This window comes from Mustela lutreola, chromosome 8 (genome assembly GCF_030435805.1).
Source record: "Mustela lutreola isolate mMusLut2 chromosome 8, mMusLut2.pri, whole genome shotgun sequence".
NCBI lineage: Eukaryota > Metazoa > Chordata > Mammalia > Carnivora > Mustelidae > Mustela > Mustela lutreola.
Genome location: NC_081297.1, coordinates 30,995,311 through 31,010,569, shown reverse-complemented (window position 1 = coordinate 31,010,569; position 15,259 = coordinate 30,995,311). Strand labels below are relative to the sequence as shown.

The following is a 15,259-nucleotide window of genomic DNA, read 5'->3' as shown; positions in this document are numbered from 1 at the left end:
AACAAAATGAGAAGTCACACTTCAGGAAGATATTTGGAAAATTTATTACAGGGGGCTAATTTCCTTAATATTAAAAAGGAGATAATATATTTAAATGTTGAAGAAGAAAAGTAGTTCTTTTGAAAATGAGCAAACAGCAGCAACATTTAAGAAAAAAGTCATCATTATAAAAAAAATTAACCTAAAATGACAAGATGGGTGATTTTAAAATTTAAAAGAGTCTTTAAGAAGATACTACAAGGACGGGCGCCTGGGTGGTGCAGTTGGTTAAACATTCAGCTCTTGGTTTTGGCTCAGGTTTGATCTTAGGGTTATGAGATTGAGCCCCACGCAGGGTCCATGCTCAGTGCCGAATCTGCTGGAGATTCACTCACTCTGTCCCCACTCGTGTGCTCATGCTTTCTCTTTCTCTCAAATCTTTGGAAAAAAAAAAAAAAAAGATATTACAAGGAATGATAGTGTATGTTGTTGGAACCTCATATGCCCTTTGAGGACTTTTTTGTAGTTGTCCTGGAGATGTTTTTACAAATCCACAAAGATGTTTTGTATATAATAGTACAGGTATGATTTTTGTAGCATTCAGGGAGAAGAACAGGCACATAGGTTGTCTCCAGGGGATTTTTTCCAATTAATTAGTGTCTGGTTAAATAAATTATGGTACATCCATATAGAGGGCAGCTGCTGCAAAAGTTGTAGAAGTGTCCGTATAGAAGGATCTCCAGGATCTAGCTAGTGAACCAAAGCCCTAGTGGTAAAGCTCTGTATGTTGCATGGTAGAATTCTTTATGACTTTTAAATCCTATATGAATATATATTTTTAATTAAAACAGGGTACTTGTGAGAACTGGAATTTTCTGTTTTCATACCATTGGAATATTTTTCATCTCTGAACTTATATTTTATGTATTTTCTAAAAGCTAGTTTAAATTTTATGAAGTGTTTACCAAAATTCAGTGATGATAGGGCTGACTGAGAACAGATATTTTTATGGCAGCTGGTGGTACCACAAATGGCTAAAATCTTTCTGTGTGGTGACTAAACCAGAGTTTACTTGAGTTCCTGTTATACAGCAGGCATTATACTAAACATTTTTTGCACATTTATCTTACTTAAATCTCCAACCAGCACTATAAAGTAGATTATTTTTCTCATTCTATAGGAAACAGATTTAGAAGACTAAAGTGTCTTTCCAGGAGTCACAGACTCTGAAGCCTATGCATTTGACCCCTATACTAGGCTCTGGAAATTCATAAGGGGTTATTGAGACAAAAGACCAGATTTGAATGTATCAGTTTCATCAAATAAAAATGGAAGGGATACTCTGCCCTCCTTTGAAAAGATCGTATTAGTTGGTTTATATGAAAGTGCTTTCCAGATTTATGGAGCATTCTGTGTAAAGGAGATTAGAATAATTTTTTTTTTAATCATCATGGCCTGCTTTCTTCATACAAACGTAAATGTTTTAACCCTTTTTCTTTGAATCTCATCTGTAAAATGCAAACTCAAAGTAACAGTTAGTTTTTTTGGAATCTTTAATATAATTTAACTCAATTTCAGTATAGTACATTTCCTAAATTGAGGAAGTATGTGGTATATCTAACAAAACCTTAATTCTGCTTAAAATGTGCTTACCACTAATTGTATTGTTAGCATTCTCTCAAGGCTACTAAAATCCTTCTGGTTTTAAAACATATGAACAAAAACATCTTAATAAAGCTATACATTCTGTTCACTATTTTTTGAATATATAAACTTATCTATTTCTTCCTGTTTCTAGGAACACCATCTTCAGCGGGCTATTTCAGCACAGCAGGTGTATGGCGAGAAGAGGGATAATATGGTCATACCAGTCCCAGAAGCAGAAAGTAATATTGCTTACTATGAGTCTATATATCCTGGGGAATTTAAGATGCCAAAGCAGCTCATTCACATACAGCGTAAGTAATGACTCTTTTAATTATTACATTTTCTATAGCTATTTTCTGCTTAACTCTTGACACATTTTTACCTGTTCAAGGCCATCTTTGGTGCCCATTTTCAACTTTTAAAATTGAGATTTCTGCCTGACAAAAGAGATGGCATTTTTATCCTAAGTTTTTGGTTTCATCTCAACATGTGATCTTATACTACTTTAGACAAATAGGATAAAGAGTATACCTGAGATGTAGAAATGGTTTTCTTACTATTCAGAAATAATAGGGGCTCCTGGGTGGCTCAGTCATTAAGCATCTGCCTTTGGCTCATGTCATGATCTCAGGGTCCTGGGATGAAGTTCTACGTTAGGTTCCCTGCTCAGCGGGAAGCCTGCTTTCCCTCTTCCACTCCACCGGCTTGTGTTCCTTCTTACTCTCTCTCTCCCTCTGTCAAATAAACAAAAGCTTTTAAAAAGAAAGAAAAGAAGGAAGGAAGGAAAGGAGAAAAAGAAAAAGAAAAAAAAATAGTGATATGAGTAGCCTTAAAGAACATCTTAGTAAAAGTCGCCAATCAGCAAACTTTTTCTAAAAAGGGACAATGTTTATCTTAGCCTTTTTGGGTCATTCAGTCTGTCACAGGTCTTCAGCTGTACTGTTGAAAGAAAGGCAAAATCAGCAGTTGACAGTAAGTAAACAAATGGGCATGGCTGTGTTTCAGGAAAATTTTATTGAGAAAAAACAGATGGCAACCCAGTATTGGCCCATGAACCAATAGTTTGCCAACCTCTGATCTGTGATCCTACTAGCTTTTCGTGTTCTAGGTGGTAACTGGTTTCACTTGGTAATGATGAGTTCTTCATTAGCATTAATCCTTCCATGGCTATCACATCTGATGGTAAATAACTGAGATCTTATAAACTTCAGAGAGTATATTTCATTTACTCAGTCCCCAAGTAGTTGACAACTTTAAAACATAGTTGAAAGTTTACTAAGGTAAGAGGCACCTAGGTGGCTCAGTCGTTAAAAAGTTTACTAAGGTAAATTGGGACACTGACAAAGGTCAGTGTTGTTGACCTTTCTAATGAAGAGGGTTTTCCAGTGACCTGTCTAAACTTTTTTCAAGACCATGTAAATGTGTGCTGTTTTTAGAAATTATTTAAAACTGGGGCGCCTGGGTGGCTCAGTGGGTTAAAGCCTCTGCCTTCGCCTCAGGTCATGATCCCAGGGTCCTCCCCCCCCCCCCACCATCGGTCTCTGCTCAGCAGGGAGGCTGCTTCCTCCTCTCTGCCTATTTGTGATCTCTGTCAAATAAATAAATAAAATCTTTAAAAAAAAAATTATTTAAAACTACTTAACTACTTTTCTCATTTAACCTTTCCTCTATATGATCTAGTTTCTGTCATGGATTCTAAATATTTATTTTACTATTTGTTAAATATGAAAATCCAAAAATATATTGGCATTTGCTATTTTTTTTTTAAGATTTTATTTATTTATTTGACAGAGAGAGATCCCAAGTAGACAGAGAGGCAGGCAGAGAGAGAGGGAAGCAGGCTCCCTGCTGAGCAGAGAGGCCGATGCGGGGCTCGATCCCAGGACCCTGAGATCATGACCTGAACTGAAGGCAGCAGCTTAACCCACTGAACCACCCAGGTGCCCCGGCATTTGCTATTTTTAACTTCATGTTTTTTTCTCTTTAATTCTAACTTGCACCTTAATTGATTGATTTCATTTCGAAGAAAATATTTTTTCTAATTTACTAAAGGTTACTTTGAAGTGAACTAAAATAAAGTGGCATGTGCTTTCTTCCCCACGCACATGTTTAATTACATATAGGACATAGACACAGACATCTTAAACAAATTTGACCAATATTAATCAAATTATTATTAAATTATATATTATTATAAATAATAGTATATAGATAATAAAATTATTATTAAATTAGTAATCAAATAACAGCAATAAAATGGCAGCAGAATTCTAGTTTATTTGGGGAGAAAAGTAATTAGTACAAATTTGAAGTATGTTGTCTCTGGAAAGATATATACATTGGAATATTAATCAAGATAGTCTGCTAATTAGTATTAACTACCATTGAGTTTCTTTTAATATTTTGTTTTAAATAATTGTAAATTCACAGGACAGTATATATAGCTTTGTATACCTCAATCAAGGTAACTCAGCTGTACCATTGCCACCAAATTCCATGTTGTTAACTCCTTCATAGCCAAACCTAGACCCTGGCAACCACGAATATGTTCTCCATTTCTACAGTTACATCAGTTCATGATTATAACATAAACAGAATCAGGCAGTGTATTTCCTTTTGAGATTGGCTTTTTTTCACTTAGCGTTATATCCTTGGTATCAGTCCAACTTGTTTCATGTAATATAGATCACTTCTTCTTCTTGGTGAGTAGTACTCCATAATATGTTTGTTTAACCATTGACCCAGTGAAACAGCTCAATAGTTTCTAGGTTTTGACTATTACAAGTAAAGCTGCTATGAACATTTATCTGCAAGTTTTTGTGTGACTGTAAGTTTTTACTCCTGGAATAAATACCTTCAAGTTTAGGTGCTGGGTCCATTTTTAGTTTGACAAGAACTTCCATAGTATTTCTGAGAGTATCTGTGCAGTGTTAAATATTCTCGAGTAGTGTGTGTGTGATCCATCTGTATTATTATTGGCATTTGGGGTTATCACTTTTCTACTTTAGCCATTCTAGTAGGTATACAGTGATATCTCATTATACTTTAAATTTGTATTTCTCTAAATGGCTAATACGTTACATATATTTTCATGAGTTTATTTGCCATCTGTGAAATGATTGTGCCTATGTTTGCCCATTTTCTAATTAGATTATTTTAACAATTGAGTTTTAGGATTCTTTTATTTATATATTCTAGACATAAAGTCTTTGTCATACATGTAATTTGGAAATATTTTCTCTCATTATATAGTTTGTCTTTTCATTCTCTTAATAGAGTTTGTTACAGAGAAAAAAGCTTTTCATTTTGATGAGATCAAGTTTAATCAGTTTTCCTCTTACAGATCATGATTTTGTTAAGAACTCTGCCGTTCCCTGGGTCTGAGTTTCTCCTGTGTTCTGTTCTAGAAGTTTACAGTTTCACGTTTAAATGTATGATCAGTTTTGATCAAGTGTGTGAGGTTTAGGTCAGGGGTGTTTTTGTTTTAGGTTTGGTTTTGGTTTTTACCTCTGGATGTGCAGTTGATCCAGCATTATTTATTAAAACAGCCATCCCTCCTTCACTATTTGCTTTTGCTTCTTGGCCAGAAATCAGTTAGGCATATTGATATGGATCCATTTCTGGGTTCTGTGTTCTATTCCCTTGACTTCTGTTTATTCCAAGATAATACCACTGTTTTGATTACTGCAACTTATATTAATAACTCTTAATATCAGGGAGAGTCATTCCTTCTTTATTTTTCTCTTTCAAATTTGTCTTGGGTATTCTAGAGCCTTTCCATATAAATATTACAATAAGCTTGTCTGTGTCTACAGAGAAACTTGGTGATACTTGATAAGAATTAGATTAAACCTATAGATCACTTTAGGGGAATTGACATCTTTACTATGTTGAGTTTTCAGTCCATAACCACAGTATGACGCTGCAAGTATTTAGGTCTTCTTTGATTTCTTTCATTAACACTTTATAATTTTCATCATATATATTCTGACCATGTTTCTTTAGATTTATAACTGAGTGTTTTATTTTCTTTGGAGCAATTGAAAGTGGTGTTGCATTTTTTATTTTGGTTTCCACTTGTTCATTGTCAGTATACAGAAATGCAGGTGAAATTATTTATCTTGTGTCCTATGGCCTTAACTGAATTGCTTATTAGCTCTAGAATATGTTTGCAGATTCTTTGGGTTTTTTTCAAGTAGACAGTCATGGTGAAGTCTGCAAATAAATACAGTTTTGTTTTTCCTTTTCAGTCTGTCTTTAATTTCTCTTTCTTCTATTACTATAGTGGCTAAAACTTTAGTACAGTGTTAAAATATAAGTGGTGAGAACAAACATCTTTGCCTTGTTCCTGATCTTAAAAGGAAATAGTTAAGTCTTTCATCATTATATATCCATTTCTGGGTTCTGTGTTCTATTCCCTTGCTTTTTATGAGATTGTCATATATGTGATGTGGAAATCTTTTCTCCCAGTGTATAATGTGTCTTTTCATCCTCTTAACAGAGTCTTTCACAGAGCAAAAGGGTTTTTTTTGCTGAGATCTGGTTTATAGATTGGGTTTTTTATTCTTAGTGTACTGAGAGTTATCATGAATCAGTGATCAATTTTGTCAAATACTTTTTTTACATCAATGGATAACATCATGTGATTTTTCTTCTTTAGCCCGTTGATATGTTAAATTATACTGGTTGATTTTCAGAACTAGCCTCACATACCTGGAATAAATTTCACTGACTGTAGTGGATTTATTGTTTTGTTTTTTTATACCTTGTTGGGAAGGATTTTATTGGATTTTATTTGTTTTATTTTATTGAATTTTGCATCTAGGTTCATGAGAGATTGTTTGGCTATGTACTTGTGTGTGTGGATATGTGCATGTTCTGTATTATTTGGTTTTAGTATCAGTGATAGTGGCCCCATAAAACAGGTTGGAAAGTGTCCTCTTATTCTGTTTTCTAGAAGAAATTGTGTAATTTATGTTAATTCTTTAGAAGTTGGTATTGGCTTTTAATATACTACAATAAATAAAAAATTATTAGAGTATAGATTTCTACAAAGTTAAAATTGAATTTTGTCTGCCAGGTGGTCTAGTGAATTACTTACAAAGGATATGTTACCTGAATTATATATATGGACTGGTTTATTTTAGTTTCCCAAATTTCTATTGTGTAAATCTCTTAAGCTAATGTTATACAAACTCTCCATGGTAGTTTTTAAAAAGGTGATAATTACTATTCTCTAAGAAAAAAGCAATGGTCAAACATGTTTGAGAATGATTGCATATTTTATTCCCTTACCTGCCCGGCATAAGGCATTTTATCATATTTATGACATTTATATTTATAGGCTCTAGAAGTCTTGTGGCAAAAAAAAACACGAATTTTAACCCAGCATTTTTCAGTTTTATTTATTACATGTTCTCTATTAACACTTCATTGAACATTAGTTTGGAAAAGTTCAACTCAGTCCTTATCTTCAACTGACTTAGAGACTTAGGGAAGAGATCATAATTTACTTCCTTTTATCCAGTCAGAGTTTTGAAGAAAGAAACTGGTATTATAACCATTATCCCCTTCTTTAGTTCCAGAGTTTGGGTACTTTGTAAGCTATTTCACTGAGTGCTTGGCACTCTGCATCTCCTGATCCCAAGGATCATGTAATGTTGTTTCTCTTTTGCTGCTGATCTGTAAGGCTTCTAGATTATACAGATAGGACTTCTTTCCTATTTATACTGGAAGAAAGGACAAAACAGTTCTGAACTGATGAACATAGACAGGAGTAATTTTTTCACCCCCTGCTTTTTGCATTTGGGTTTCAAGGCTCTCCTGTTAATCCTGAAAGGAAGCCTTTTTAAAAAGGGTAATCTTGATGTACACTTATATATGTATATATGCCTGTGTGTGGAGATACACACACACACACATTTGTAGCTCTGTCCACTGGAAGGGCCAAGAAGCAAGATTATTCAGTAGCAATGAGCACACCTAGCACCTCTTCCTTAATCCATTTTCCATTAAATAGGACCAATAATTTGGTGTAATGGTTTATTCCAGGATGCTGGAAGGGAAGGTGCAAGATAAACCTGGGTGGTCAGGGAGGGGTGATGAACCTGGAACTTCCTATTATGTCAGAAATTAACCATTAAAAAAAAAAATGACGGGCATATCACAAGGATATAGGAATTTCTTCCTCTGGCTGGTTCTGGGACAATTTAAGCAATGGAATAATTAAACATAATAATGAATTGTAAAGCATTGAAAAATGTAGGAATTCAGGAGTCCATACTGATAATAAAAATGGTGAAGAGTAATCTCATGCTGCTTCTGTAGTACAAAGCCAAAAGCTGAGTGGTACAATGTGAAGAGATTACTGGAATTGGAAGATCATTTTTGCAATTATTGTGACCAAGATGGAATCGTGTAAGAATCATCAGTGTGTTCTCAATATATAAGAGGAAATTTTGATGAGGAACAGGATATTTGCATGATCTTAAGCTCTTCCTACCAAATGTTCATCAGTTACAAGGAGGGGGGAACAAACAGTAGTTATGCAGTGAAACAATTGGGTAATTTCTCGACTGGTAAAGAAGATTATCATCACTTATGAGGAACAGATGAACTTTGTGTGCCTCTGGTTGTGATACCATGAGAAGGTCTAAGAAAGTTGAGTATGCAGTATACCATCTAAGAATGTATAGTCTAATCATAATGGGAATAATAATAATGTTCTGAGGAGAGGGCTATATTCTTCAAAACATCAGTGTCTTAAAAGACAAAGAAAGGCTATGGAAATGTCCCAGGGATTACATTCTGTTTCTAATTCACAATTTGTGCCATTTCAGGGCCCAAATATCCTTCCACTGTTGGTGTTATAGACATACATACTGAGTCTGAGCTACATACAGCTACATATGGCATTTGTTCCATAAATATTTATATACATTTCATCTGTGCTACTTGGCTCTAAGCATAAGGGCAAGGACTGTGTTACGTAATATTCTATCTCCTTTAAAAATGATCAAATGGGGGGCCTAGATGGTTCAGCATTTGCCTTCAGCTCAGGTCATGCTCCCAGGCTTCTGGGATTGATCGGGCTCTGTGCTCAGCAGGGAGCCTGCTTCTCTTTCTCTCTACCTATGCTGTTCCCCTGCTTGTGTTCTCTCTCTCTCTCTCTCTCTCTCTCAAATAAATAAATAAAAATAATAAAAACAGTCAACTTAGATGTATATACTATTGTGTTCTTTTTGCTTGGAATTATTTTCTACTGTATTTTCTCCTCCATGCATGGAGGAGATACATTCTCCTCTATGTATTTTGTTTAACCATACACATATCTGGGTTTATCCCTATCAAAATATTTTTAAAAGAGTTAGCTTCTATATTATAGCTCCTGTTCTTAAACAATTATTGGCTAGCTAGGTCACATTTTTATTGACAGAACTTAATTATAAAATGCAATCCATTTGCCTATTTCTCTGTAGACCCTGTTTTCTACTTTGAACGCACTCAGTAACATGACCCAGAAAATTTGAAGATTCTCCTCATTCTAGGACGATGATAGCTATGTTACATCTTTATCAGCTGCATTTGAGCTGTCATTTGGAAGGGGCAGGTTGGGCTGAAGCTAAATTATACTTTCATCATTGGCTCTGGTTTTTTTGGTCAAATGAAATCCTAAAGTGAATTTTACATGTTAGCATTTTTCTGGGGCTTTAGTATTCTTATGTCTAAACAAGATTTGGTTCTCATATTTTAAGATCTTTCATGTGTTTGCACATCTGTAAAAGGAAAGCTTCTTGTAGAGGTAAGAGCAGTCTGACCCTCAGGTACTTGTTAACTTTCCTTAGAAAAGACACTGAGCTCCCTAACCTAGGGATCTTCCTTTCCAGTCTTGATTGCCTTCTCCAGTATGTTGATGTGACTTGTCATTCATGATATAATATATGTCAGATAAGGTGATATTAAGTTAGTTTGTTTTGTAAATAATTAAGTTTTGTAGTAAAATTTGATCTGAAAAAATTTATAGTGGAAAATGCCAAGTAATATATAAATAAGGCCCTAAACATATATAAAATATGCCCTTAAGAAGCAGAACAGTGCTAGTTGGTCCATCTCAGTTTGGCTTTCTGGGTTGTCAGGATCACCACTGTTTAATAGAACTTTAAATGATGATAGAAATATTTTATAATTTGTGCTTTCTGGTACAGCACTAGCCACATGTAGCTATTTAATATTGAAGTGTGGCTAATGTGACTGAGGTACTAAAATTTTAATTTAATTGATTTAAATTAGCTAATGGTTACTCTGTTGAACAATGCAGCTATGAATTGTTTTCGTTAGGGACCCAAAAAAACAAGTGTTTTGATTTTACAAACAGTATTTAATCTACTTTAGGATCTGCAGAAGCTCTGTTTACACTGCAATAACAGAAAAAACAGATCATGAAAGTCATTGGAGGGCCTATGGGTGTAAGAAACATGGGTATGGAGGTGTTAACATACACAGATTTTCATGAAGGAATCTAAATATTTTAATTAGTAATATTACAGAAGTGTAATATAGGTCAAAGTAGAAAACGAACAATGATATAATATGTTCAATTCCACAAATATTTATTGGATTCCTATAGGCCAGATACCTTTTTAAACTCAAAGCAGCGAGGGCAGGTTTGAGGTAGCCAAAGGGTCCCCTTTTGTACCTATCACAAATATCACTAATGGATGAGTGCATATTTTTTGAGGGCTTTTTCCCCCCATTTTAAGAGGCAATATCAGAATGCTTTTCAGTAGAGTACTACAAACAGAGTTGGCATACAAGATGAACATGTTTACTGTCTTTGCAGAGATAAATAACTCACAGTGCCTCTTCTCAAGGAGCTCCCTCATATTCTAATATTTATCAAGTAGAATATAAAGTATGTGTAGAAAATAGTACAAAAGAAGGGCATTGATCTACAATAGGAATATTTAACCTTGGTGCCACTGTTTTTAGGGATATTTGAATGCCTTGTAATTTATGTAGAATGTTACATTTTCACACAGTCTTTTTCTGGGAGAGGGTTCATAGCATCAATGAAAGATAAAAGTGGCTGGGAACCACTTCCTAATTGGAGGCAGTCGGGAAGGAATTCCACCGGACTTGAAGTCAGGCTATTTGCAGTCATTTGCTAGGTGGGCAGGCAGAAAACAGCCAATGTAAAGGCCTAAAGACATGAAATAAATAGCATGCTGTATGTAATAGGTGAAATTTGAGGGGTGCCTGACTGGCGCAGTTGGTAGGGCACATGGCTCTTGATCCTCGGGGTTGTGAGTTCAAGCCCCATGCTGGTGTAGAAATTACTTTAAAAAAAGAAAAGAAAAGAAATATATGAAATTTGATACTACTGCCTCATAGAGTACTGATGAGACTGGAGAGATGAAGTCAAAAAAGTCTTCATACAATGCTAAGGATTTGGATTCTGAGGTGATGGGAAGTTAAAAGGTATTAGGGAAAGGTGTGAGACATTTTGATATCAAGCTATTTAATAGTTTACATATTGTTAGCCTAGTTTAATTTTGATATATAATTGGCATTTGATAATACAGTTTAGAGCAGTGGTTCTTGGCCTTTTTTTCAAATCTTAACAAACATAAGAAATACATCACATTTCTGTCACCATGACAGTGATTGTCATGCAAAAACAAGCCCTCTTAACAGAAATGCACGCATTGAGAGATAGCTATTACTGTTATTGGCAGTGGCTTCTAACACTTCAGCTTTAAATACCATTCCCTAAGCATTTAGTAAAGTAGTTATATAATCTGTTAAGTGGGATTTAAATATTCTAGAAACAAATTTATTTAAAGACCTTTTATATTATATCAAACCATATGAAATCGCTGATATTTTATCATTTTTAGCTATCAATTATTCATATAGCTGAATCCAGTATATTTAATAATCTCTTAAGTTCTTAATAATGAGCTTCTAGTTTATTTGTTTTTGTGATGGAAGAAGGGGTCTCATCCATTGTCTTTTATGACTCTATGTCTTTATTAACAGTAACTTTAAATGTGGGAAACATAACTTTCTTCTTTCTTTAGAAAGTCTAGATTTTGTTTTTATCCAGACATCTGTTGAGAGGTTTTTTGTCAGTGGATTCACATAGTAAATGATTGCTTATGGTTTCTTCTGTCAGCTTTTAGTTTGGATGCTGAACAGCCTGATTATGATTTGGATTCTGAAGATGAAGTATTTGTGAATAAACTGAAAAAGAAAATGGACATCTGCCCATTGCAATTTGAGGAGATGATTGACCGTCTAGAAAAAGGCAGTGGTCAACAGGTACAACTTCACTGTATATTATGTGTTTCCATATATATGGTAACAGGATAATGTGGGGTTTGGATAAGTGAGCAGACGCTGGAATCAACAATCATGAATTCACATCCCATTGCTGCCCAGTACTAACCTGTATAATCTTGAGTAATAAGTCTGAAAAAAAAGGCTCTCTGCCTCAGTTTTCCCTTCTGTAAAATAGAGATGATAAACATGAAACGTGAAAATTAACTAAACCAATGTATATAAAGTGTCAGTGACTGACATGTATAAGGCACTCCACGTTTGCTATTGTTGATACAGTTGTTATTTTGATTATTGTCATTAAAGTTTGAAGTACTTTTGAACCTTATATGAAAATGACATAATGATTTTACATTTAGCCAGTCAGTCTGCAGGAAGCCAAGCTGCTGCTAAAAGAAGACGATGAATTAATTAGAGAAGTTTATGAATACTGGATTAAAAAGAGAAAAAACTGTCGGGGGCCATCTCTTATCCCATCAGTAAAACAAGAAAAGCGAGATGGTTCCAGCACAAATGATCCTTATGTGGCTTTTAGAAGACGTACTGAAAAAATGCAGACTCGAAAAGTAAGTTTTTGTAATTTTTTTTTTTTGATGTAAGAAAAATTATTTATACTTACGAATATCTCTGCATTGGAAGGTTGTATTTTAATTTATATTTAAATACACTCTCTATACAAAATAATGAGAGAAGTATTAATTTAAAATGAATCAACCTTAGGATTCATTGCACAGCTATCAATGATAAATTTTAATGTTAAACTCTTTAAAAATCACATATAAAACTGATTTGCTAGTGGTCCATATTCCCTTTCATTGTCTTTAAATTCTAACCAGCCATACAAATATATGTATTCTTATATATTAGTAGCTGTGTTCAGAATGCCACTAGTTGGAAATGCTATTGACAAAAAGCAACTTCATATTTGCAGAATCGCAAGAATGATGAAGCCTCTTATGAAAAAATGCTTAAACTTCGTCGAGATCTGAGTCGGGCTGTTACTATTCTAGAGATGATAAAAAGAAGAGAAAAGAGTAAAAGGGAACTATTGCACTTAACACTGGAAATTATGGAAAAGAGGTAAAGTATACTTTAATATGGTCAGGAAGTATGGTACCATTAGCATTTTGTGTATTAGGGTATGGTACTTAAGCAATTAACCCTAGAAAATACCTTCCTTTAATAATAAGTGGAGACTTATATGTGTGATATGATACACTTTGGATAATTTTACATGTGTTTCTCTTTATTTTCATTAAAATTGATTGGGTTTAGTAAAATTAAAATATGGCAGGTATAATCTTACTCTTTTGTCTTCATTTGAGTTAAGAGCAGGGCTGGGAGGGAGAGGACATTTGTCAATTCTAAAGTTTTTAATTTACTTTCTAGATGGTACTGATTTTTTTTTTTTTAACACCTGCTGGGATTTTCAACAGAAGTAAAAAGAGGGGAGGGGGAAAGTCCCATTGTCTTAACATTCATCCATTTGTCAATGTATACAGTGAAAATTTCAAGCCTCACTCCCCTGTTTCCTAGTCAGTATCTCCGAAGAAAACCACTATTAAGTTTCTCATAATTCATTTTAGGGAAATTAGTTTTAGGGCACAAATAATTCAAATTACCAGAAAGTTCCTCAGCACCATTTTAGGCAGTAATTTCAGCATCTCCACCAAATCTTTCACCAAAATTGCTAAGTTAAAATTCGAACCTTTGTTTTTTCCCAGAGTCATCTATTTATGGTGCAAATATAAAGCTATAAGCCAAAAACTAAACAGAACAAAACAAAAGATTATGTAATCTTTTTTTTTTTAATTTTTTTTTTTTAAGATTTTTATTTATTTGACAGAGAGAGATCACAAGTAGACGGAGAGGCAGGCAGAGAGAGAGAGAGAGAGGGAAGCAGGCTCCCTGCTGAGCAGAGAGCCCAATGCGGGACTCGATCCCAGGACCCTGAGATCATGACCTGAGCCGAAGGCAGTGGCTTAAGCCACTGAGCCACCCAGGTGCCCCTGTAATCTTTATTTTTAATAAGCATTCAGCAAATTGTCAGAGTTTAATCTTACCTTAAGTATACTTGGTGTTTATAATCACATCTCAGTTAGGTGTTGAAAGTCCTAAGAATTTACAGAATTAACTTTAACTTTTGCAGCTTTCTTTTTTATAATTTCAGGTATAATTTGGGTGACTACAATGGAGAGATCGTGTCCGAGGTTATGGCACAGAGACAGCCAATGAAACCTACTTATGCCATCCCCATCATCCCTATTACTAATAGCAGTCAATTTAAACATCAAGAAGCAATGGATGTGAAGGAATTCAAAGCAAATAAGGTGATAAACATTTTTGTGATAATAGTAGCTGATAACAGAATGGCATTTTATCATTAGAGTGAAAAAGAAAAATACATATAAACCCTACCATAAAATATGCTGCAAAGTCAGCTTTTGATTCAGGACAGAACGATGCACCAGTAGGAATTGTAAAGACAGATACCATGTAGATGAACTTTTTAATAATTTACTTTTCCCAAAAAGAACCAGAATGCCATAAACTACAATGCACCAGTAGGAATTGTAAAGACAGATACCATATAGATGAACTTTTTAATAATATACTTTTCCCCAAAAGAACCATAGTGCCATAAACTACCTAAAACTTGATACAAATATTTGGCATATGTACACAACCATAATAACTTCCCATGATCTTTTTCTTTCCAACAAGTATCTTTCTTGCCTTGTGCATACTTCATACTACTTCTAACCTTTGTTTGATGTCTGTCACCTGCATACATATTCTTTTTTTTTTTTTTTTTTTTTTTTTTTAAGAAGATTTTATTTATTTATTTATTTGACAGAGATCACAAGTAGGCAGAGAGAGAGAGAAGGAAACGGGCTCTCCACTGAGCAGAGAGCCCAATGTGGGACTCAATCCCAGGACCCTGAGATCATGACCTGAGCCGAAGGCAGAAGCTTAACCACTGAGCCACCCAGACGCCCTGCATACATATTTCTAACAAGCACTGTGTTCATCAGCTCAGTCACTCTTGCTTCTGTATATTATCCTTGTGTTGTCCCTATTTCATGATTTCATCTCTTTATCGCCTAAAGCTGTCCAGATTCACTCCAGAAAGCCATTATTACTTAGCTACCAAATCCTTACTTTTTTTTTTCCATAACACCTCCACATTATAAGTTATCTGAGATTTGCTTTATGTATATGTAAAATTACTTGCATTATTATTTTCCCAAACTTGATTTATTACTCTTTAGAATAAAGATTAGATCCCTTTTTT

General features: G+C 34.4%; 1 protein-coding gene across 3 annotated transcripts in view; it reads left to right on the top strand.

Moving 5' to 3' along the window:
• EPC1 (enhancer of polycomb homolog 1) overlaps positions 1–15,259 on the top strand; it is a 90,766-nt gene that overhangs the window by 60,229 nt on the left and 15,278 nt on the right. For all 3 annotated transcript variants that reach the window (XM_059184215.1, XM_059184214.1, XM_059184216.1), the window contains exons 2-6: positions 1,778–1,937; positions 11,801–11,946; positions 12,324–12,530; positions 12,896–13,044; positions 14,135–14,294. In XM_059184215.1, the coding sequence (XP_059040198.1) occupies positions 1,778–1,937; positions 11,801–11,946; positions 12,324–12,530; positions 12,896–13,044; positions 14,135–14,294 (822 nt within the window). The remainder of the gene's footprint in view (positions 1–1,777; positions 1,938–11,800; positions 11,947–12,323; positions 12,531–12,895; positions 13,045–14,134; positions 14,295–15,259) is intronic.